Source organism: Periplaneta americana, chromosome 9 (assembly GCF_040183065.1).
Source record: "Periplaneta americana isolate PAMFEO1 chromosome 9, P.americana_PAMFEO1_priV1, whole genome shotgun sequence".
Classification (NCBI taxonomy): Eukaryota; Metazoa; Arthropoda; class Insecta; order Blattodea; family Blattidae; genus Periplaneta; species Periplaneta americana.
Genome location: NC_091125.1, coordinates 67,831,626 through 67,855,132, shown reverse-complemented (window position 1 = coordinate 67,855,132; position 23,507 = coordinate 67,831,626). Strand labels below are relative to the sequence as shown.

Genomic DNA, 23,507 nt, shown 5'->3' with positions numbered 1-23,507 from the left:
GAGATAAGATAAGAGTTTGTTTATTGATTAGGCCTTCTCAGATGCCGCTCCAATCACAAGAAGCGGTAAGATGTCTACCAATGGTGCGTTAGCAATTGTAATTGACGTTCTCATATCTCTGTTCCGGAGAAACAACGACGAAAGTGAAACTATTTTTTTTTAGGAGAAGGAAAAAACAGAATCTTATTTATGTATAAATACATACATAAATAATAAATATTTGAAAAACATTTATGACAATCGAACTAAAGCAAAATATTATAACCTTTTGTTACTTTTAAATAGCAGACTACTAGTCAGGTAGGGGAGTTTTAATATTCGCCCCAATTTTGCAGTTGCGTCATTGTTTTTCCGCAACAGCAATATCTACTCCACGTGCAGTAAAACCCAGTGTTGTCGTATCTGGAATTTGTCGACGACCACAAAAAGGATTAGTAATTTTAATTAAAAATAACCTTATAACTTGAAATTTATTCACTATGAATGATGGTGGTAGAAATTAATGTATTTATGTCTATATAAAAATAATTGTAACCAGGAATAATATTTGCAACGAAAATGTGACAAACCCGCTTGACATTACAAGCAAAATATATATACCCAACACAAAACCTTCCGCCTGGGTATTAACTGGACGCTCGGACTATATTATGAGTCTAATCATTACTAGGATCATTGGTCATCAGCAATGTATTTAAACTAGGAATCGAAACGTACGGTACTGTGAGTGTGTTTTATTTTATTTTTATTTAAATTCACAACCAACAGAAGCAAGCTTCCAATTTATAGGTGACTTACATTGATACCTATACAAAATACATAATAAGAAAAAAACAAAACAAATCAAAGAAAGAAAATACATGCCAGTAATAGATGCTAGAATATAATATTGCAGTTAATATAGTGCCAAATGTCAATATAATAATGCAAAATTATTTAAAAACTAGAATAAAAAACATTATAATGCACTTATTCATAATTTAAATATCTAAGGAAATACAATTCTTTTTAATAATGTATGAAATTCTTTAACTGTTAAACTTAAATCTAATTGAGAATCACAGTTTAAAGGCAGAGAGTTGTATTACACATAACAAACAATGGAGAGTTCTTGAAGAAAACAGTTCTAGGAATTGGAATAACAAAAGGTTGCCTATGACGTAATTCTGTTCTTTTTACATTGAACTGAAGGAATTTAAGAAAATCAAAGTTATTCAGTATACCATTAACAGTCTTACAGAGTAAATTTTGGCTATTTATTAATCGTCTAGATTTTAAAGTCTTATACAATAAAATCCCTCGTATCCAGCACCCAAATAACCGGCAATATCAAAACAACGGCACTTTTGGCTAGGCCAAAAAAAAGTCATTCATACGAAGGGGAAGAGTCAGACAAAGATGCGAGTGGTTTTCGTAGATCACACATGCCACATATCGTTAAAAGTCTCATAGAGTAAAATTTGACTATTTATTAATCGTCTAGATTTTAAATTAAATTCAAAAAGTAACCTGATTATATGAAATTTGCTTTTCATAAAACGACACGTGATGTTTTTTTAAAATATAAATAACGTAGAAATCTTTTCTGTATCCTTTCTATTTGCCTATGTAAGTAATTATTGTTAACATTAAGTTCCGAGTAAATTCAATAAGCGACTTTGGAATGGAATTTCTGTAGGGGGCCACTACGACCCATCACTGCGATATTTCAAGATCTATTGTGCTAACTATCAAGATAGGAGCATTCCCAAACCCACGCCAGCTGACTACACTGAAGTTCGCTGCGTACCCAGGTGTCGAGTAGGCAATCCTACTCGTCCCTCCGTGCGTCGCCAGTCGGCGTTCGAGAAATGCTATGGAATGTTGACGGAATGATGTAGATGCCTAATATGGGGAAACGGGAGAACCTCGAGTAAAACTCCAACTACAACCTTGTCCGCCACAAGTGTCACTATGGATAGCCTATTTCATTTGCCCAAGCTTGAACTCGGACTTTCTACGTGACAGGCTGAAGGTCTGATCACTCAGCTATCGCAGGAGATAATAAGCGACATTAGTTCGTATCGAGATATGATATGGTATTGCAGCATTAGTTATTTACAAATGGCTTTTAAGGAACCCGCAGGTTCATTGGCGCCCTCACATAAGCCCGCCATAGGTCCCTATCCTGAGCAAGATTAACCAAGTCTCTATCATCATATCCCACCTCCCTCAAATCCATTTTAATATTATCCTCCCATCTACGTCTCGGCCTCCCCAAAAGTCTTTTTCCCTCCGGTCTCCCAACTAACACTGTATATGCATTTCTGGATTCGCCCATACGTGCTATATGCCCAGCCCATCTCAAACGTCTGGATTTAATGTTCCTAATTATGTCAGATGAAGAATACAATGCGTGCGGCTCTGCGCTGTGTAACTTTCTCCATTTTCCTGTAACTTCATCCCTCTTAGCCCCAAATATTTTCCTAAGAACCTTATTCTCAAACAGCCCTAATCTCTGTTCCTCTCTCAAAGTGAGAGTCCAAGTCTCCCAACCATACAGAACAACCGGTAATATAACTGTTTTATAAATATTCTAACTTTCAGATTTTTTGACAGCAGACTAGATGACAAGGCTTCTCAACTGAATAATAACAGGCATTTCCCATATTTGTTCTCCGTTTAATTTCCTCCCGAGTACCATTTATATTTGTTGCTGTTGCTCCAAGATACTTGAATTTTTCCACCTCTTCGAAGAATAAATCTCCAATTTTTAATTGCAGGATTACAGTATAATACTGTAATTACTGCTTCTTTTACTGAAATTCTGGAATAAAGCAAGCATGTTCAAGAAAAGTTCCAAAGGGAATTGTAAAGGTCTCACATTATTAAACACCCTGTATTTTCGTGTGTTTGGTTGGCACGTTAAACAACAATATTATCACCACAACGAAACGGGCACCACTGCCTGGGAGAGAAACCTGGTCTGGACTATATCGCCGTCTTGAAGTTTAACTATTGTTTATCTCCATCTTTTCAGAGCATGAGTTATGGTTACGCAGGAGCTGCGCCGCCCTAGTGTGAAAGGGCCTCACTCTGCTGCTATTGATCAGGCAAGCGACTGTAGTGAGTGAGGAGTGATCGGAGTTGCATCCACTTCAGTGCCGGCGTCCGAAGGGAGCGGTCACCAAGTCGTCCGTCCGCGGCGCAGTCAGAAGAGTCTACGACCGAATTCATACAGCGATATAATCAAATTCACAGCGTTCAACTGGTCACCATTTTGCATTCGTGTGATATGTGACTTCAACAGTCATTTTTTAACAAGACTACATTGTTGCAAATGTAATTAAGCAAAATAATCGTGTACGGCATAAACATGTCAGTGTACGTCATTGGTCGTGTGCAAAATGTATGAAACTATTAGTCCGAAGAGAAACAATCGCATTCTGTCAATTGTGTTGTGATACTGTGGTCATTCGCGTATTTTGACTGCAAGAGCTTACAGACATTCGGAACACATGATCATTCAGGACAACACCATGGTATCCTCCGAGGATAGCTCTCTCAAAGACATCGAAGATCAAGAGGTAATGTAGTTCTACTAATGTCTATACTCAGGTTGATAAAAACTCAGTACCAGAGGACAAACAAGATTTTTGTAACTATCATTATTATCCTCTTCTTCCTCTCCATCCCCTCCTCTTCGTTTTCTTCATTATTTTTCTTTTTTCCTTTCCATTTCCCCCTTTTTTCCTTCTGTCTTTAAGTGAAGAGAATAGTTGGATGATAAAAATCATAGTTATGGTTTCCGTCCTTGGAATTAATTTTTTTGTAATTTAAAAATAGTCTATTTTTACTATTATTTGGACATCCTAAAATTGAATTTTAATACATCGCGTGTCTACCTAAATGCCAAATAAGAAATTATACATTACCCATACATTTTCTTTATCTAACATTTCTTTAAACGTATGTCCCATTTTCTCAGACATGGTTGAAGCTATAGTTCTGAAATTTTGCAAACACCTCATAATACAATGGCTTAAATAGACCGAAACGTACTGGAACACCATTCCGGCAACCAAAAACGTGTGCACGTCGTAAACATGAGAATACCCAACTTCACACCCCGTACGAGTGGACTTAACGATTGATAAATTGATAAGGTGAGCTCCTGTAAATATTTTTTCCCAACTAAATCATTACCGGTACGTACTCATAAGTACTGTAGTACATATTAGCGACTTAAACGGCTTTAATTAATGCTTATATTCAGTTAGTAGTTCCAATACTGGTTGGAACCTCATAAGTGACACCAATAAGTCATCATTCATGAGACAACAAAGTCAAGAGATAATGAGATAGAGTGCCCAGTTCCTTTCCTCCGCCATTGTATACATTGGAAACTAGTAACATATGATATGATATGATATGATATGATATGATATGATATGATATGATATGATATGATATGATATGATATGATATGTGATGTGATGTGATGTGATGTGATGTGATGTGATGTGATGTGATGTGATGTGATGTGATGTGATGTGATGTGATGTGATGTGATATGATATGATATGATATGATATGATATGATATGATATGATATCGATGGTGTTCAGATAAAAGGGCTTATCCCACAAAAGATTTTTTTTTTCAGAAACAACTATAATTAAATTTTGACACATTAGTTTGTTTATATGAAGGAATGTAAGCATAATTGTCAAGAAACTTATCTTCACGTTTTGTAATTAAATTTTAACTAATTACACTAGTTACAATAAAAACAAATCACATTTAAAAATGAGGATTAAGCCCTTTTACCCAAACACCGTCGATATGATATATGATGTTGTTTAGTCAACTGCCCGAAGACAGATCTGAACCTCGTAAGTGATACCAAGAAGGCATCACTTATGAAGCAACTAGGCCAGGAGATAACGGGGTATGGTGGCCAGTTCCTTTCCCCCTCCATATGATATGATTTATGATATGATATATGATATGATATATATGATATAAATGATATATGATATATGATATGATATGATATGATATGATATGATATGATATGATATGATATGATATGATATGATATGATATGATATGATATGATATATGATATGATATGATATGATATGATATGATATATGATATGATATGATATGATATGATATGATATGATATGATATGATATATGGGATTAAATTATTTTGAAAAGTTTACCTTAGTTAATTACCAAGGTAAATTACCAGCATAGGTTCAAATTGACCAGGAAAATTATTTAAGTAACAAATTTACAAAGTCTTACGTGATAAAAGTGTTAAAAGTGTGTAAGATTTTAAGTGTGCCTATCTTACAAATACATATTTTGTTTTACTCTTCATGGTTTTGTATTAAAACTACCCGTACTTAATAAAAATAAGCAAAAACTTCATAGATGGCGATAGAAACATTGGAAGAATGTATGTAAAGCTGACAAAAAAAAGTGGCCGCACTCATGAACAGCGAATATTTTCTAAGTCAACTTCAGATAACGGTGATGTTACATGATGCAGGCGCTTATGGGAGGAGTTTCGGAACTAAGTTTTTAAGCAGAAATTATTCACATCTGTGTCTCGTAGAGCAGCGGTAGTGTGTTCGCTTATTGATTCGAAGGTTGTGAATTCGAGCCTTGTTCAAGTTATTATATTTTTTTATAGTTCTTTAGCGATATAAATAATATTCAAGTTATCATTTGTATTCTGTTATCGTTCTTTGTCGATGTAAGTAATACAAATTTAATGTTAGATTTGAAACAATACAGTTGCACAATACTAGTGTCAGTTTTTTCTTATTATATTATTACACTAGCCGTACCCGTGCGCTCCGCTGCACCCTTTAGAAATAAATATAAAGTAATTACATAATTAAAATAGGACATTTGATCCAGGGAACATTTGTGTTTGATAAAAGGATAAATCGTTTATTATATTACTTGATTTAAATTGTATTAACAAATTAAAATGCGATCATTTTGATCCAGAGACCACTCGTTTGGTCATAAAAATTATTTTAGGAAATACAGGAAACGAATGCCTATCAAGTTTTCTGTGCATAAGAAGCTATTTTAATCTTACCTGTCCTCGATTCACTCAGAAGTTACTGTAATAACATTATAGCATTATGTCCATCTAGAGAAACTACACTTTCCAGTGGTGAATTAATAATTAATTATACAAATCGGTTAATTTAGCTTCCGATATTACTTCATACAAACACAGAAACATTCTCTGTAAGCTACCGTATGTTTCATAGCTTTCGATTGTTGTACTCCAAGGCCCCTTATAGACGAAGTCATCTATTTTTTATTTCATTACACCGCCTTAGATGGCGTTGTTATTGTAATTTTGAAACTCATTTATCTCATTAAATATCAGTCCTATCAAAATTTTGCATGGAATAAAACTTATCGGAAATTATTTTTAAAGAAACTTTTGGTATGTAATATTTTTCATGATAATTAATAATAAGGAAGATATTTCGATTTATTTAATTCAAGCCCCCTTATAACCCCCTTTTAAATAAAATATTTTGAATACCATATAGCCTAAATTCTAAGTTATAACGAACTTAATTTATATTCCAATTTTCATATAAATCGGTTCAGCCATTATCGCGTGAAAAGGTAACAAACATCCAGACAGACAGACACAAACAAAAATTTCAAAAAAGCGATTTTCGGTTTCAGGGCGGTTAATTATATATGTTAGGACCAATAATTTTTGGAAAATCGAAAATTACCAGAAAAATTTCGGCTACAGATTTATTATTAGTATAGATTATACTATCTCGTTACACAATAAAATGAAAAGAAGTAACGAAGATTTGAACCTGAGACGTTGACATCTAAATTCCTGCGTTCTTCCGACTGAGCCGCGGGGACACAAGTAAAGAAGCATATGCGAAAAAAATTGGCCCAATCCCCCTCCAACACGTCGTGATGATTTGCTTGGGATGCCGTGGCTGAGAAATGAAAGGACTAGCCGATTCCATGTCAACTCGACTGCAAGATGTGATCGAGATGGAAGATGGACTAAATATTGAATCGTGGCTTTTTGTTTTACTTTTTGAACTTTTAATTGTTTTAATTTTCTAAAACAGACGCAGTAAGTTTGTTTTGTTTATGCCACGAAAGATAATTCGGTTGAGAATATAATCTTTCTTTCTTTCCATTTGCAGCCATAATGTCATAATAAATAATGATAAACTCATGGCATAATACATTCATGAACCTGATGTTAATTACTAAAACAGTCATAAAAGAGACAGGAGCAATTATATTCTCTCTCTCTCTCTCTCTCCCTCCCTCCCTCCCTCTCTTAAAAAAAAAAAGAAAAAATTAAAAAGCACTCGGTTGTGTTCGAACGTACAATTTCACGAATACCAGCCCGAAACGCTATCATTACGCTATCACAGTTACACGGAGAACACTTTAATTATAACTGTAGATATCAGGCAATGTGGTCCAACAACATGTAACATCGCCTGTCTCCAAATTGTAACGGAGATATCCGTAGGGAACTTGGTTTCTAGAGAGCGGCCACTTTTTCTTTTGACAGCTGTACAACATTTTAATTCTGAACTATTGATAGTTTCTACGAAAAAAGGGTAAGCCTATTCCGTAATCATTTTGTTTAATTTGTCATATTATTTTTTTAATTGAACCCTATCAAGTAGAAACTAAAAATTTTGAATACTTAATTTGTTTACTCGTGGGACCAAGTGCAGAAATTATGAAGGTCAGAGAGGCGTTGATTGTTTATGTTACATAAATCGGTCTGACTATGTTTCATACCAACCGGTTTCTTTAACAGTTAGCAATCTCCACCTGTTTTGGCCTGGATTCCATTGTTTTTCTATGTTAACTTTGTTTATATTCTATAAGTAATTTAAATACTTGCATTTCTCCTAAATAATCTCTCCACATTTGTCTGTATATTAATATATTTTTATTTATGTAAAGTATTACTAACTCCTTCCTAATTTAATTGTTTTATAGTACATCCATTCTTTACTGCTTGCAGGTTTGTTTTTGTCAACATAATAACCTTTTAAACACTTAGTGCAACGATCATCAAGCAATTCTAATCCTTTAAAGAGGCTGTTTGTCTTGTTCTGCAAATAACTCTTCCAGCCTTGTCTTGTTCTGCAAATAACTCTTCCAGCCTTGTCTTGTTCTGCAAATAACTCTTCCAACCTATTTACTACTTCATTCGATGAAGTTCCAAAATGTAGGTGATAGTCTGTGGGGGAGGGGGAGGAGAAGGTGTAAAATCTGCGAATCAATTTTCTGTAACGCAAGCAGGGACTTGTTAGTGGGGTGCACTGTCTTTCAAGAACACACTTTCGGAAATTTTACCACAACGTTTCTCCACAATTTTTTCCCGAAGCTTGGTTACTAAGAAGAAAAACAATAGGCCCCCGTCACATTTCGTCTAGTTCTAAGGAATCTTTCGTAATTTTATTGTTCCATCTCTGCCCTCAAAATCTGATGTCATTATTTTTTCTGCCGATATTTGAATGCGAAATTTCTTTGGCTGGGAAAACCAGAGTGTTTCCATTCTTTTGATTGTTCTTCTGCTTCTAGATCATAATGGTGATCAATACTATGTCCATAGTTACAATACAATCCAAAAAGCTAGAAGAATCCTTTTAAAAACGGCGGCAAAGCGACTTGGAAATTGTCACACTTAAGTCGTTTTCTATCAGCGTTCAGGCATTCGTCAGATATTTTCTCATACCCAAGTCATGAAGTATGATGTGAAAATCACGTCCATAGGAAATATTCAGTCTCTAATACAATTTAAGCTCTTGTCGATCCTCCAAAATCATGCCGTGCACGGCATCTATATTTTTGGGGAGGTCACAGAAATATGTTCTCCAACACGCTGTTCAATTTTTTGTCCTCCGCTCTTCCTCTCTTAAATTTCGCCATTAATTTTTTATATTTTACAAGAATATTAATCTAAATTTTTCTGAGCAAATGTACAGGGCGAAAGGGGTATAACTGCATTAATTTTAAGAACATAATCTTTAGGTTCTAAGTAACCGAAATGTCAAATGTGAATTTGGTGTTTGAATAAAAGTTTAGTCGAAAAAAAAATGTGCCTGAAGTTTGACTCCCATTTATGGTAAAACTATTGGGTATTGAGATGTATGAGTGATAAGATATCAACGCGATGAACAAGCCGAAAAAATATATATATTCCTTTGTTATTTCTTCGAAAAATGCTTCACTTGTGTAATAACTTACAAAAACAACTGATTAAATTTCCGTCACACTGTAAGTGAATTTTTAATCACTCAATTTTGTACGTTATTACATAAATGAAGCGTTTTTCCGAAGAAATGAGAAAGGAATATTTTTTCGCCTTCTTCTTCGCATTGATAACTTACAAATCATACGTCTCAATACCCAATAGTTTTGCCTTAAATGGAGTTCGAACTTCAGACACAATTTTTTTTTTTTTTTTTTTTCGCTAAACCGTTAGTCAGATACCAAAATGACATTTGACTTTTTGATTGCTTACAACCTAAAGATTCTGTTCTTAAAATTAATGCAGTTACACCCCTTTCACTCTGTACGGGTCCATAACAATGAAAGCCGTTGCTGGAAAAAATAAATAAATAAATGGCGGGATATTGAAGGAAATCAAAATTATTGTGTGAAACGTCTATATTAGAATTGAAGTATGAAATATAGCCTAATATGTGCTTTCTTTAACACTGTAGCGTATTTTGATACTCTTGTGTTTACAAAACCCATTACACTCAATATTTCCATGATTATTGTCAATATCAATGGCGGAAATGGGATGAGAAATATTTAAAAGGCATGTACGCGAAAACGAGTGCTTGCAAGGGAGTTTGGGGCTGAGTAAAACTGAGTATGTGATCTGCAAGCCTGTAGGCCATTTGTCTCACTCCGAGCTTCGCCGTTCCAATGAAGGAACGTTAGAGAATTTTGAATGGTAAAACCGAAAATGGAATAATAAACCTCAAGACACATTAAATAGATAATGGAGCAAGACGGACCACATACTAAACCTCGACGCACGAAGTTCATCTTACCGCGAGTGACGTCAGAGTAAATATTTTATGTAATGTGCTTTTGCGTTTGCTTTTTTCATAATTGTACTAACATTTCAATAATATTCTATTACCTCTTTAAGTTTCAGGAAGTTCTCTTTAATCTATCCTGAAGCAATTATAATATGAAAGGTTCCAATTGTATTATATGGACTGTGGATATCGTAACTCGGACCTTTCGATTTACTAGGCTATCAGTGTGACTTCAGTTTGTATGTGGAGCATGTGTACGATGGAATTCATAATTCATATGTTGAATAATATACGTGGAAGATGATTAGCGGAGTTAATTTTATGAGAAATGGCTAGCAATTATTTTTCAGGACCTCCGTTATTTATCTCGTGAATATATATAGTCCTCCACTTCGCTCTCTCTCCGATTTGTGTTGATAAGGGTAATTTTCGTCCATAGTTCGAACGTGGAGAACATGGCAACCACTCCACAATCGAAGAGGTTGATTAAATTAGGTACACAGATTGTTCAGTAAATGTCCAAGAACAGCACTGCAGGATAGTGGACATACTGTAGTACCAATTAATATAGGAGTCATCACTTCACAGTCATCCGTTGCAAATATATCGTTGTGGTGTCAAGTGAGGCACATTGTTGAAACACTTGCTTGTCTAACGAAGGAGAACAGAAACAATAGCTAACGAAATACAATACGAAGTAGCGGGAAATGCGGGAGTGGACTGCTGGTAAAGCAGTGAAGGAGATACTGTATTACATAATATTATATTGGACTGGGTGAAGATTGGCCCGCCTGCCGCCAGAGTAGCGCTGTAGCCTAATGTTAGTAGAGTAGTTAGTGTTTCGTACCCATGACTTGCCGGTCGTTCACGTTTACGTTTACCCAGTTCAAGGCCGCCGCGGAACGGTCCGGCCGAGCTACGAACGCACTGTATATTGCACATGCACAGAAGTATCATTATCAATATTATCATCTACATTGAAAAAGACTATTCTACTGTCTCTAATTCTACCCCACTTCGATTATTGTGATGTTTTATTCAGTGATCTCAGGGTTGATTCCTCCTAGAATCTACAGGGTGTTCATAAAGCGTTCCTCCGTTTAATTTGTGATGTTCGATACTATAATCATATTATCTCACCTTCTTTGGAGAAGTTATCATGGGTTAAGTTATGTTATGTGAGAGGAGAAATTTGCACTCGCATTCTCTCTCATCGAATTATTCACACTTGAACCCCGTCTTATTTTTTCGTCCGTTTCCATATTCTTTCTCGCTAACATATCATCAATATTTGATCACAACGCGATAACACGCTAGAAATTCCACTCCACACATTATCTCTGCATTCCTCATCGTCATTATGACTACTTCTGGCCACTGGAACTCTCTGCCGCCTGAAGTCAGTGACTGCCGAACCTTGAAATCTTTTAAATCTAAGTTAGAAAATTATCTCATGACGAGTTGCCAAACTGTAATGACAACTGTTGTATGTTTGCATGTACCCTTTATATTTATGTATTTAAGTGATTTTGATTTGTTTTGCTTGTTTTTTGTTTCATTATTTTCCTTATAATGCCTATCATGTGAGAACTTGTGTTATTTATTATACAGAGTGAATCAAAATCTGGAACCATATAAATATCTTTCATATGCTTGAATTTCTATTATTATAGGTGTTACCAGAATTTGTAAGACCAAATGATCTACCAGTGACATATTCGATTCTAGCCCTTAGCTTCTCAAAAGCCGCCATTTTGGATGCAACTTTGAAATTTTAAATGGAAAAAGGTTCATGTAGGTACTCAGAATTATGAGAAATTTTCTGTAAAATCAATGGTGCAATCCGTTTTGAGATATCTCTAATCGTTTTCCAGTTATTTAAAGATAACTGTCATAATGACACAAACTTTAGTTACTGCATTTACAGATATTTTGTAACATGTTACAGTACTAAGTAGGCTTTGGAAAAGGTATTTTTTATGCAATTCTGGTAATTAACTTTTTCTGCTTTACTGTTTGGTTAACCTGTAACAGTTTCAATGCATTGTTATGATTATTTGAAGTTTTCCTATAACAAATTTCTTGATTTTTGTGATGGCATTAAGCCCTATCGAAAGAGGAAAGAATTGATATCATTCTTCATTCTGGTAGATTAAGCCACAGAAATGTTGCAGCAGACTAGACGAACAGTTCCCTCGACATTGGATTGGTCGGCGTGGACCAATATAATGGCCGATCAGGTTTCCAGATTTAACATGAACAAACTTGATGGCCATACTCAGTCTTATGATACTTGAATTTGCCTTTGTTTTTTAATTGTAAATGCAGCGTGCGTTATATATGTAGGTTAAGTGCGCGCTCTACAAAGTATTGAATGCAAAATAATAAAAACCGTCTTATTGTACCTACAAAAAATGAGAAACAGGCAGATAACGTGCAAAGGAACATGAAATCGTATGTATTACTCTCCTGATCACATATAACAGATTCCTCAGCATAATGGACTTTCAAGACAACCACTTTTAACAATTTCAGTATGCTGCCATCTAGCGATAGCAAACGAAGTCACGTTATAACCCTTATGGAATTGCATGGAGTAACTATACTTCCATCTAGCTATCGTTACCAAAATGCTTTTTCAACAGTGGAGTCTCTGATGGTTGTTTTCATTTTATGTTGCTATTTCATAACATAGGAATGGCCAATCTGATATACATAAGTTATAAGTGATCAAGAGTATTACCACAGTCTAGTATATACAGTCACGAAGCTGGAGTTGTGAGGGTGCTAGGAACAATAGACTGTGCCGGTACTATTTCGCATTGTATGTAATGAGGCGATATTAGCGATCCTAGTGGTTAGCAACTATTCATGGATGCTTATTTACTACGTATAGAGCTTCGTGACTGTGTATACTAGACTGTGGTATTACTGAAAATAACTAAAACAGTTTTTTTTGCAGCTTATCGTTGCTTCTTGTGCATTTCTCATAATGAGAAAATGAAATAGCTCTGAGTCTAAGATGGAATCCACTCCGTTTCACTGTTCGGTGGAAATCTTAATACATTAAACCATATTCTCTCATTTGTCAACACAGATAGTACGGTTGCTTGTCAGACAAGATTGTTTGTTTCTCTCAGCTTCTATAATCCTGGTTCCATTGCGATAATAATTTTATGAAGACTCATCGCCGCGCTTATACTGGATTGTGAACATACAAACCCGAGGTATTCAGACATCTTTACAGCAGTTGTATCTAGATCGCGTGCGTAAGAATGCTAAGCCCATAGCAATAATTAGCTGTATGGCGGAATGTGAGATAAAATCTATTAGTCTTCCACATTTGAAGCTATCCAAATTAGAGGCTACTTTTAATAAACTTTAATTTTGCTCTACATCCCCTAATGGACTTTAATCATCTCGATATATGAGCTTTTTCTTAACTTATAAACACACTGTGAATCAAATTTGAATTTTAAGTATTTCGTAACATTAAATCCTTGGTAAAGTTTTTCATTCTTGAAAACAGCGTTTCGTTATTTCCAAATGAAATAAATAAATACAATTAGATAAAATGATTAGCTCAGTTCCAACGTGGGAGAATTACCAACCTTTCGTTCAGCCTCCAGTCTGGAAGGTTAGAGTTATATTTCGGGCTTTTCCTTCTCGTAAATCGATAGTCTTCTCTACAGTTAAATTTCAACAGGTTTCTAATTTGTTATGAAATTAATTCATGGTTTATTTAACGACGCTCGCAGCTGCAGAGGTTATATCAGCGTTGCCGGTGTGCCGGAATTTTGTCTCGCAGGAGTTCTTTTACATGCCAGTAAATCTACCGACATGATCCTGTCGCATTTAAACACACTTAAATGCCATCGACCTGAGCCGGGACCGAACCCGCAACCTCGAGCACAGAAGGCCAACGCTATACCGACTACGCTACCCAGACAGACAATTTTTTTATATCTTGACCGTGACATTAACAATAAACTTACAAAATAACAACTCGTATGCGACGGAATTAAAATAACGTTAAATAAAAAGATACAAGTGGAAATACGAGGTAGTGGCTACATCGATGCTTTTATATAAATGTAAGAGTTGGGTTCTAAGCAAGAAAGAAAGAAAGTACAGACAGCGGAAATGATGTTCCTGAAAAGTGTGTATATCTAGTCAGAAAATGATAAAGTTAGAAATGTCTACATGGAAAGCTGGTGTCATGCAAATGATGAAGGACCGACATATGCAGGAGGAGGATTGGCGGGATCGAGAAGGATGGCGGAAGGGAATTCAGGGCAACCGCTGAAGAGTGGGGAAGCCCACAAAAGTAAAGTAAGTAAGAAATATCTATATACGAGACCAGCTACATTATATTCAATAATTATGATAAAATTTCAGAATTCCCCCCAAAAAAATGGTACGAACACTTATCAAAATGGACGCTGATAAACAACCTCATTCAGCGTTGCTATTTAAGCCAAAAGAAAAAGAAATGCAGGAAGACCCAGAATAATATAGGGCTTTGATTTTGCTGGAACAGGCTAAGGGCCTGCACTTTGAAGAAAAAGAAGAAGACGAAGAAGGAGAAGGAGGAGGAGAATGGCTAACAATAATAATATAACAATAACCAGTACTTTTCTTCTGAGAGAAAGGTGGTGAAACTCTGTGTAGAATATTTTGTAGCGGTCGGGGAGATGATTACTGTTCACTGCACGGAAATTTTGTTGTTTTTGACCTCCTTTTCGTCCAACTGAGACTTTCAAGATGTGAGCGGAATTCAAAGAAAAATTATATTAAAAAAAAAACTTCGTTATTCACATGTATTTTGGTTCCACAATGAAAAATGTAACAAAAAGGTGCCAGAACGCCGTTCCAGCGCGTTCTGCCAGAAACAAAGCACTGATAACAACTTTTATGTAGTGTCGGACATCCAGTGTTGTAGATAGGTTGATGTTAACACGTAATAGAAAGTTCTAAAAGAACAAGCAGCAACTTGAGTGACATTAGAAAAAAACAAAGGTATGTGTAAAATATTCCAAACCTATCTATGTTGAATGTCCGATAAAAGATTTTTATTATCGTTTCTGAAAACTCGCCTATTTAAATTAATGTGAAGTCTGCGCTTGGTTGATTGCAAAGAGTGGCCTTATGGTTGAAGAATTGAACTGAACATTGTTGCAGGTGTTCACGTTTCAATGGTAAAATCTGTCTCAAAATAAAATGTACCATATCAAAGACTTCGTTGCAAATGAAAAACGTGTTGTAAAGATATTTTCTGGATGGCATAAAATTTATTTTTCAATTCCAAAATTTCGCGACACATTCCATGGAGCTGTCATTCTGATCGAAAATTTACTAATTTGACTTGCCAAGTTTTACAGTGTTAAAAAGTGTCTAATATTTTGAAAACAGGTAGGCCTAGTAATCATCAGAGCAATAGAAAAAACTTAGAATAAACATGGCCCTAAAACACATACTTTAAGAGATATCAATATTTGTTCATCATCAGTATAAGAGGTGTTCAATGTGATGTTCATTCAATGTAATGCATCCTTAGAGCTCTACGTCTTAGGAATGCACGTACCCTTTGAAATAGTCGTGGTTGATCTTGGATGTGCTGACAGCAGGAATTGACGCCTTGCAGTGTTTCTACATCATTGGTGGGGATTGCATGCACCAAGGCCACTAGGTGTCTGCCCGATATGGATAATCACAGACAAAATAATATTTACTGCATTGCAGACACAAATGACTACACGCCTGTTTACCCTTTGGTTCACTAAATTGCAATAAGAAACGAGCAAAGAGCTCACGTTAGAAGTTACACAGCACTTGTTTCTTAAAATATATTAATTTTAGGACATAGGCTATATTTATTAGACTTTTTTTCTTGTTTTGATGAATATTATCTCCTCTTAAAATATTAGATCCCTCTTTTTTTAACACCTTGTATATTTCAAAGGAGCAACCTTCAATATAGTAAATTTATTTATTTATTTAAGCTGGTAGAGATAAGGCTATGAGGCCTTCTCTTCCCCTCTACCAAGGGATTAAGAATACAATTACAATTATAATTCAATTAATATTAAATTTACAAATGCAATAAAAATCGAAGTACTAAAAGGTTAACTGATTAATAATAGCTAGACAGTTTATTGTAAAAGTTAAGAAGAGAGAAAAAAAATCATTAATTAAATAAAAAGTAAACCTACTCTACGCAGTAAGAAAATATTTAATAAGTTTGCTTTTGAACGCTACTAAATTCCGATAGTCTCTGATGTCACTGGGTAGGGTATTCCACAAGCGCGAGAGCGAGATTGTGTATCATGATGAATACGATGATGTATATGTTGGTATGGCTAGTATGCGGCTATTTTGCGTGCGTGTGAAGAGATTATGATATGATGACAGGTAACTGAAACGGGAGGCAAGGTAGGTAGGTAGGTAGGTGTAGAGGTGTGAAGGACTTGGAAAAGGAGAACAAGAGAATGAAAATTTCTACGTTCGTTAAGTCGTAGCCAGTTTAGAGTTTGGAAGGATGGGGTAATGTGGTCAGCGCGACGGACATCGCAGACGAAGCGAACACAAGAATTATGAACATGTTGTAAATGTATGTTTTTATCCTCGAAATTTGATACGTTAACTTTGACGTTTTCAACCTCAATTTCAGGTCAACAAAATCCCATTACTCTACGAATTCGTCATAATAGAATGTCATTAATTTTATTTTACCATCAAATACGAAGGCGGCCCGAATCGAAGTTGTTACATCGGTATAACGTCTGATATTCTCTGCAGACAACTCAAAGGAATGAAATACTATGTTTTCACATGGATATTACAATGGATATTCTATAGTTATTTCAATGCCCAAAAATTGATTAAAGCAGAATGAATGGCGAAATCACGTGACTGTACATGCGTGGAAGCGTCCTCACTCGGTCCGCCTTCGTACCTGGCGACCAATGTAACAAAACAGATTTCAGTGTGGGAATGAGTGGGCAAATGAGTTGGTACGAGAAACAATGGATGAGAAGGTGAATATAGTAGGCTATATATGCTTGTAGAATGTATTTAACATTAGCGCGTCTGGCTAAGAAAGCAGGTGGCCCGGGTTCGATTCCCGGTCGGGACAAGTTACCTAGTTGAGGTTTTACCCGGGGTTTCCCTTAACCCAATATGAGGAAATGCTGGGTAACTATCGGTGTTGGACCCCGGACTCATTTCACCGGCATTATCACCTTCATCTCATTCAGACGCTAAATAACCTAAGATGTTGATAAAACGTCATAAAATAACCTACTAAAATTAAAAAAAAAATGTATTTAACACGTGACCTGGCTGGTCGCTATACTATTAGATTTAAGGTATTTGTTCTCGATGCAAGTCATATTGTGTGTAATTTTTAATTGCGGAACAATAGTTGCGCCTCATGTTTACATTTTATTAAACACATCAGATACACATAAGAGAGAAGTTAATCATCAACAATATATTCTCCTTCACTATTTACAACAGTCTACCAACGCTGGAGTAGTTTTCCGATTCCACGCCTATAGAAATCGCGTGGTTTTGAGTTAAAGAAGTCGTCAAGCCTTATTCGAAGCGCAGTTTCATTCGGAAAGGAAGTTCCTTGAAGGTTGTTCCATAGAGAATGGAAAAGGTGAAAATCTGAGGGCGCAAAATCGGATGAATAAGGTGGATGTGGAATGACTACCCAACCCAACTCCTGGATAATGTTTTGTGTCAGGTTAGCAAAGTGCTGACGGGCGTTGTCGTGGAGTGGCATCACTTCACGCAGTTTTGTTAGTCGTTTTTCTTGGATTGCTTGTGCAAGACGTCTCGGTTGGTGGCAATAAATGTCGGCAGTGATGGTTACACCTCGGGGAAGCAATTTGTAGTACAGCACACCCTCGCAGTTCCACCAGATGCATAACATTATCTTTTGTGGTTGCGCGTTGGCCTTTTTAAGGGGAGTTGCTTTTTTGTTCGGGCTCAATCATTTCTTTCTTTTCTTTATGTTAGCATAAAGACACCATTTCTCGTCACTAATAACGATATTGGATAGGAATGTTCGAAGCTGTTCACGAGGCAATTGATTATGAGCAAGCAAAGATACACATATGGCTTTGGCTTAGAGCATGCGGTATCCATACACCTGATTTTTTAACCTTGCCCATTGAATGCAAACATCGCAGGATGGTGGAATGGCCACAGTTTATCACATTTGCCAGTTCTCAGATACACTGACGTAGATCATTGTGGATTAATGTGCTTAAATAGTCATCAAATCCCGAAGGTCTTCTTGAACGTGGAGTGTCACTAATGTCAAAACAACCCCTCTTAAAACTATAAAACTATTTTATTGCCGTGCTCTCTCCGATAGCATTGTCCCCATACACGGCGCAAATGTTTCTGGTCGCCTCCGCTGCTTTCGCCCCTCTATTGAACTCAAAAAGAATATGTCGGAAATGTTCCACTTTCTCCACTTAACACTCCATTTTCTAGCGTTCACGGCTCCACTCACTATCTGCAAAAATTAAAACTTCAATATGTAAACTCAAGCACAACAATTGAACTTCAAATAAAAATTAACACTCCATAAATAAACCCATAGTAACCAAAGTACCAACACGCGAAACAAAAACGCTACAAACCTATTCAACAACCCAATAGCACGGAATTCGTAATATTCTTAGTTGGCGCAACTTGAAAACTGGCACGACTACAAAAAAAAATTGCATTTGATGTTCACACAACACGACATTTATGTGTGCAACTTCTTTTTTCATAGTTCTTGATCAGCTGTTGAGCTTCTGTTGCAAAGACTTCGAGAATGTATGGGAAATAATTTTTTATAGAAATGTTAGGGAATGACTTCGATTATGGGAAAATAAAACATCGTTAATATGAAAAGAAAGTCCATATCACAAACAGAATATCTTACTGTAACATTGAGATATTTAACAATTGGTAGGTTGGTATGCAGTAGTGGAATATATAAAAATAAATACTTGTATTTTTTCATTAATGTAACGAATGTGAATTGTTCTTTAAGTAACAGTTACAGACATATCTATTTTGTATATAAAGTACACTATTTCACGTATAATATCTCTAATTGTATGAAGCTATTTATGAATTTTGAAATGAAACTACTTAAAATTAATACAAATTTATATATGACTCGTGCATGTTAGACATCGAAGAGCTTTCATTGATATTATGTAGGATGATTTGTTTGGGAAGACAAAAAAAATGTGATAAAATGAGAACTGTTGCTATTTATTGTTAAATAATTTGTACATGCATTCTAGAAGAATGGAAGTTTTGTCCAAATTAGACCTCAACGTCTTCACCATTGCGAACACGACGCAGTTCACATCTTGAGGCTAATTCATCCCAACATCTTAGAGGTAACTTTCTCAAAAAAGCTGAGAAAATCTTTGCTCTGAGGTCATGAATATCCATGAGTCGCTGTGTATTACATATCATTCTTCACAAAACCCCAGAGAAAGAAATCGGGTGGTGTCAGATCTGGGGAATTTGGAGGCCACATAATTGGTCCTCCTCGACCACACCAGTTGTTACCAAATGTGTCATCTAGATAATCACGGACGTCTGTTTCCCAATAAGGTGGTGCATCATGTTGTTTTCCTGTTGCAGTTGTAGTTCGAAAAAGTTTTTCAACATGTCCAGGTATGGTCCTGATCGAACTGTTTCCTCTGCGAAGGTAAACGGCCCATACAGATTATAGCGACTTACTGCGTACCATACATTAACTTTAGTTCATATGAGACATGCGGATTTTCACGTCCCCATATGATTGCATTATGGATATACAGTCGCCCACTGACATGAAAGACACATTTCGCTCGTTGTTGTGGAGTAAACGGCATTTTGTTTATCCTGTCGTTTCTGAATAACTTCTTTTGTTTCTTATGCAATAACAATGATGATACAAAACTCCCGTTCTTTAGTATTACACTGAAACTGAAATGAATTCTACAGACCCCCATTATAAATTTTATAGTCATTTTATTTTGTCTTCCCAAAAGGAATCAGATTATATTTGTCTTATGTGCTGTTTTCTGATTTTGTGGACTAAATTTTATTAATTTTGGTGAATGTGAACCTAACTTGCTTATTTTTTGTTTAATACCCATGTTCTGGTTACATCAATTTGAGTCCAATTCCGTTAATATAATTTTCTATTTTTTGTTTATCACGGTGATCCGATGATTCACCTTTCCACAACCATTCTTTCGACTCCATATAAAAATCAATCTCTTTTGTGATATCTCATGTCCATTGTGCTTTGTCCATCATAAATATATATCCTGTGAAATATACATATGGATTGTTAGTGCACAATGAAAACATCATAAAGATGTAACAAAATAATGTTGTTGAAAAAGTACATAACCTACGAAATATATGAAACTATTAGGACATAATGAAAATATCATATAAGATATAATAAGTGCTGTTGAAAATAAAATAACCTAGAATGTAAACCCAATCAAAATAGTCTTTATCAAGCTCTTTTATCAAAGCTTCTTGCGCAACTCAACATTGCACGCAATTTAAGTTGAGTCATGGATGAGTACCTTTTAGTCAAAATCATAATGACAATGCGAGGTAACTTAAATATCTCTATTTTCATTTCGAATGGAGAGACTAACTGAACGCCGGCAAGTGCGTGTTTACAAAGATAACAGTACCGTAATCATAATAAATAACATTTGGGACGAGGTGTTTGGTCTGTGACACCTCACACACCCCACACTGAAGTTCAAACACAGTACACAGCGCAAATCTTCAATGTGAGAGTATGGTTGAGCTGCGTGAAAGTGGTTGTGTGGACAGAAATATGAGTTGGCATACGTGTATATGGATGACTGGATATAGAGAGATGACAGCGGATGGTTAAGTTAAAGAGTGGTGGGACGAGTGGACAAATGAATTAGTGTGAGAATGGTTAGATAAATGTCTGGATTAGTTAGTGAAAGTTTGCTTGGATAAGAGGGCGGGTGAGTTAGTAATTATGAGATTAGTAGAGTGAACTGATGAGTTAGTGTGAATAGTGTATGAGTATGTGAAAGAGTTAGTATGGGAATGATTGGATGATTGTGTATGTGAAAGAGTTAGTATGGGAATGGTTGGATGATTATGTATGTGAAAGAGTTAGTATGAGATTAATTGGATGATTGTGTATGTGAAAGAGTTAGCATGGGAATGCTTAGATGATTGTGTATGTGAAAGAGTTAGTTTGAGAATGGTTGGATGATTGTGTATGTTAAAGAGTTAGTATGAGAATGGTTGGATGATTGTGTATGTGAAAGAGTTAGTATGATAACGGTTGGATGATTGTATATGTGAAAGAGTTAGTATGGGAATGGTTGGATGATTGTGTATATGAAAGAGTTAGTATGAGAATGGTTGAATGGTTGTGTATATGAAAAAGTTAGTGTGGGAATGGTTGGATGATTGTGTATGTGAAAGAGTTAGTATGGGAATGATTGGATTATTGTTTATGTGAAAGAGTTAGTATGAGAATGGTTGAATGATTGTGTATGTGAAAGAGTCAGTGTGGGAATGGTTGGATCATTGTGTATGTGAGTTAGTATGAGAACGGTTGAATGGTTGTGTATGTGAAAGAGTTAGTGTGGAAATGGTTGGATCATTGTGTATGTGAAAGAGTTAGTATGAGAACGGTTGAATGGTTGTGTATGTGAAAGAATTAGTATGGGAATGGTTGGATCATTGTGTATGTGAAAGAGTTAGTATGAGAACGGTTGAATGGTTGTGTATGTGAAAGAGTGTGGGAATGGTTGGATCATTGTGTATTTGAAAGAGTTAGTATAGGAATGGTTGGATGATTGTGTATGTGAAAGAGTTGGCGTGGGAATGGTTGGACCATTGTGTATGTGAAAGAGTTAGTATGAGAACGGTTGAATGGTTGTGTATGTGAAAGGGTTAGTATGGATGGTTAGATCATTGTGTATGTGAAAGAGTTAGTATGAGAACGGTTGGATGGTTGTGTATGTGAAAGAGTTAGTGTGGGAATGGTTGAATCATTGTGTATGTGAAAGAGTTAGTATGGGAACGGTTGGATGATTGTGTATGTGAAAGAGTTAGTATGGGAACGGTTGGATGATTGTGTATGTGAAAGAGTTAGTATGGGAACGGTTGGATGATTGTGTATGTGAAAGAGTTAGTATGGGAACGTTTGGATGATTGTGTATGTGAAAGAGTTAGTGTGAGAATGGTTGGATGATTGTGTATGTGAAAGAGTTAGTATGAAAATGGTTGGATGATTGTGTATGTGAAAGAGTATAGGAATGGTTTGATGATTGTTAGTGTGAAGGATTGGTGACGACTAAGTGTGTTAATGCAAGAATGAAAAAGTAGGTGACTAAATTAGTCTGTTTTTATTAGTGTTAGTGATAGAGTGGGTGGTAAGAGAATGGTACAAGTGAATTAATGCATATATAATTGAGTATATTTGTGTGAAAGATTTCAATTAAAACACATTACAAATTTATTGTAAAGTCTTTAATGACTCAAATTAGACTTAATAATCGTGAACATTTAGATCTCCACAAACACTGTATGATACTGTAATGATTACATATTAGGCACCGGCGTAATTATTCTGCTGGCCCGTAAGCCGAAGTCGGATAATCTATAGCGAATTCTTGGCCTCATATCGCTAAATACCATCTCGCTATCATCAGTTCCATCGACTCTAAATAACCTAGTAATTGTAGAGTGTCATTAAATAACCATTTAATAATTATTGCTTAATGATACTTTTCGTTGTCCTTCAATCCAATTTTATTAAGTTCTTTCATCCCTACATTCCATACAAGAGTGACAGTTTATTCAGTTTTCGCCTTCTTTCTATGAGTCTTACAGGTTTCGAAACACCCTTAATCTCCTATCTCAACTTTTTCGACTATTGCATACTTTTAAATTGACACATTACATTATGGGGAATTAACACCAACCCAGACCACTATCTAAGGCGCTTTTACACCTACGTAACATTGTTGGAAACATGGGTTGACAAAAAATGGTTTTCAGTTAGTGACTTTGAAATGTTTGAAACATTCGTTAACAACATTGTTAAGACGCATTACACAGCCAAAACATTGCAGTCTACATAGTTACGACGTTATGGCATTTAATCTTGCTTGAAACTCAAGGGTGCAATTATACAGCCGCAACATTGTTGTCAGCTTAGTTATGTTATGACGTTATGAGCATTTAATTTCTTTTGGGACTCAGGGGTTTGTGAGTCTTGTGTATTCGATTTCTTCATTACTACTTGTCTTATATTCCAATATGGACTGGAATCGAGAAAATATAGTTACTTTAATAGAAATGTGCAGAGATGAGCCGGTTTTGTGGTA

At 35.7% G+C, this 23,507-nt stretch overlaps 1 protein-coding gene across 1 annotated transcript in view; it reads left to right on the top strand.

Annotated features, from left to right (window-relative positions):
• Positions 1-3,069: 3,069 nt before the first annotated feature.
• LOC138706049 (choline/ethanolamine kinase-like) overlaps positions 3,070-23,507 on the top strand; it is a 110,316-nt gene continuing 89,878 nt past the window's right edge. The window contains exon 1 of the mRNA XM_069834952.1: positions 3,070-3,566. Coding sequence (XP_069691053.1) covers positions 3,498-3,566 — 69 coding nt within the window. The 5' untranslated portion in view covers positions 3,070-3,497. The remainder of the gene's footprint in view (positions 3,567-23,507) is intronic.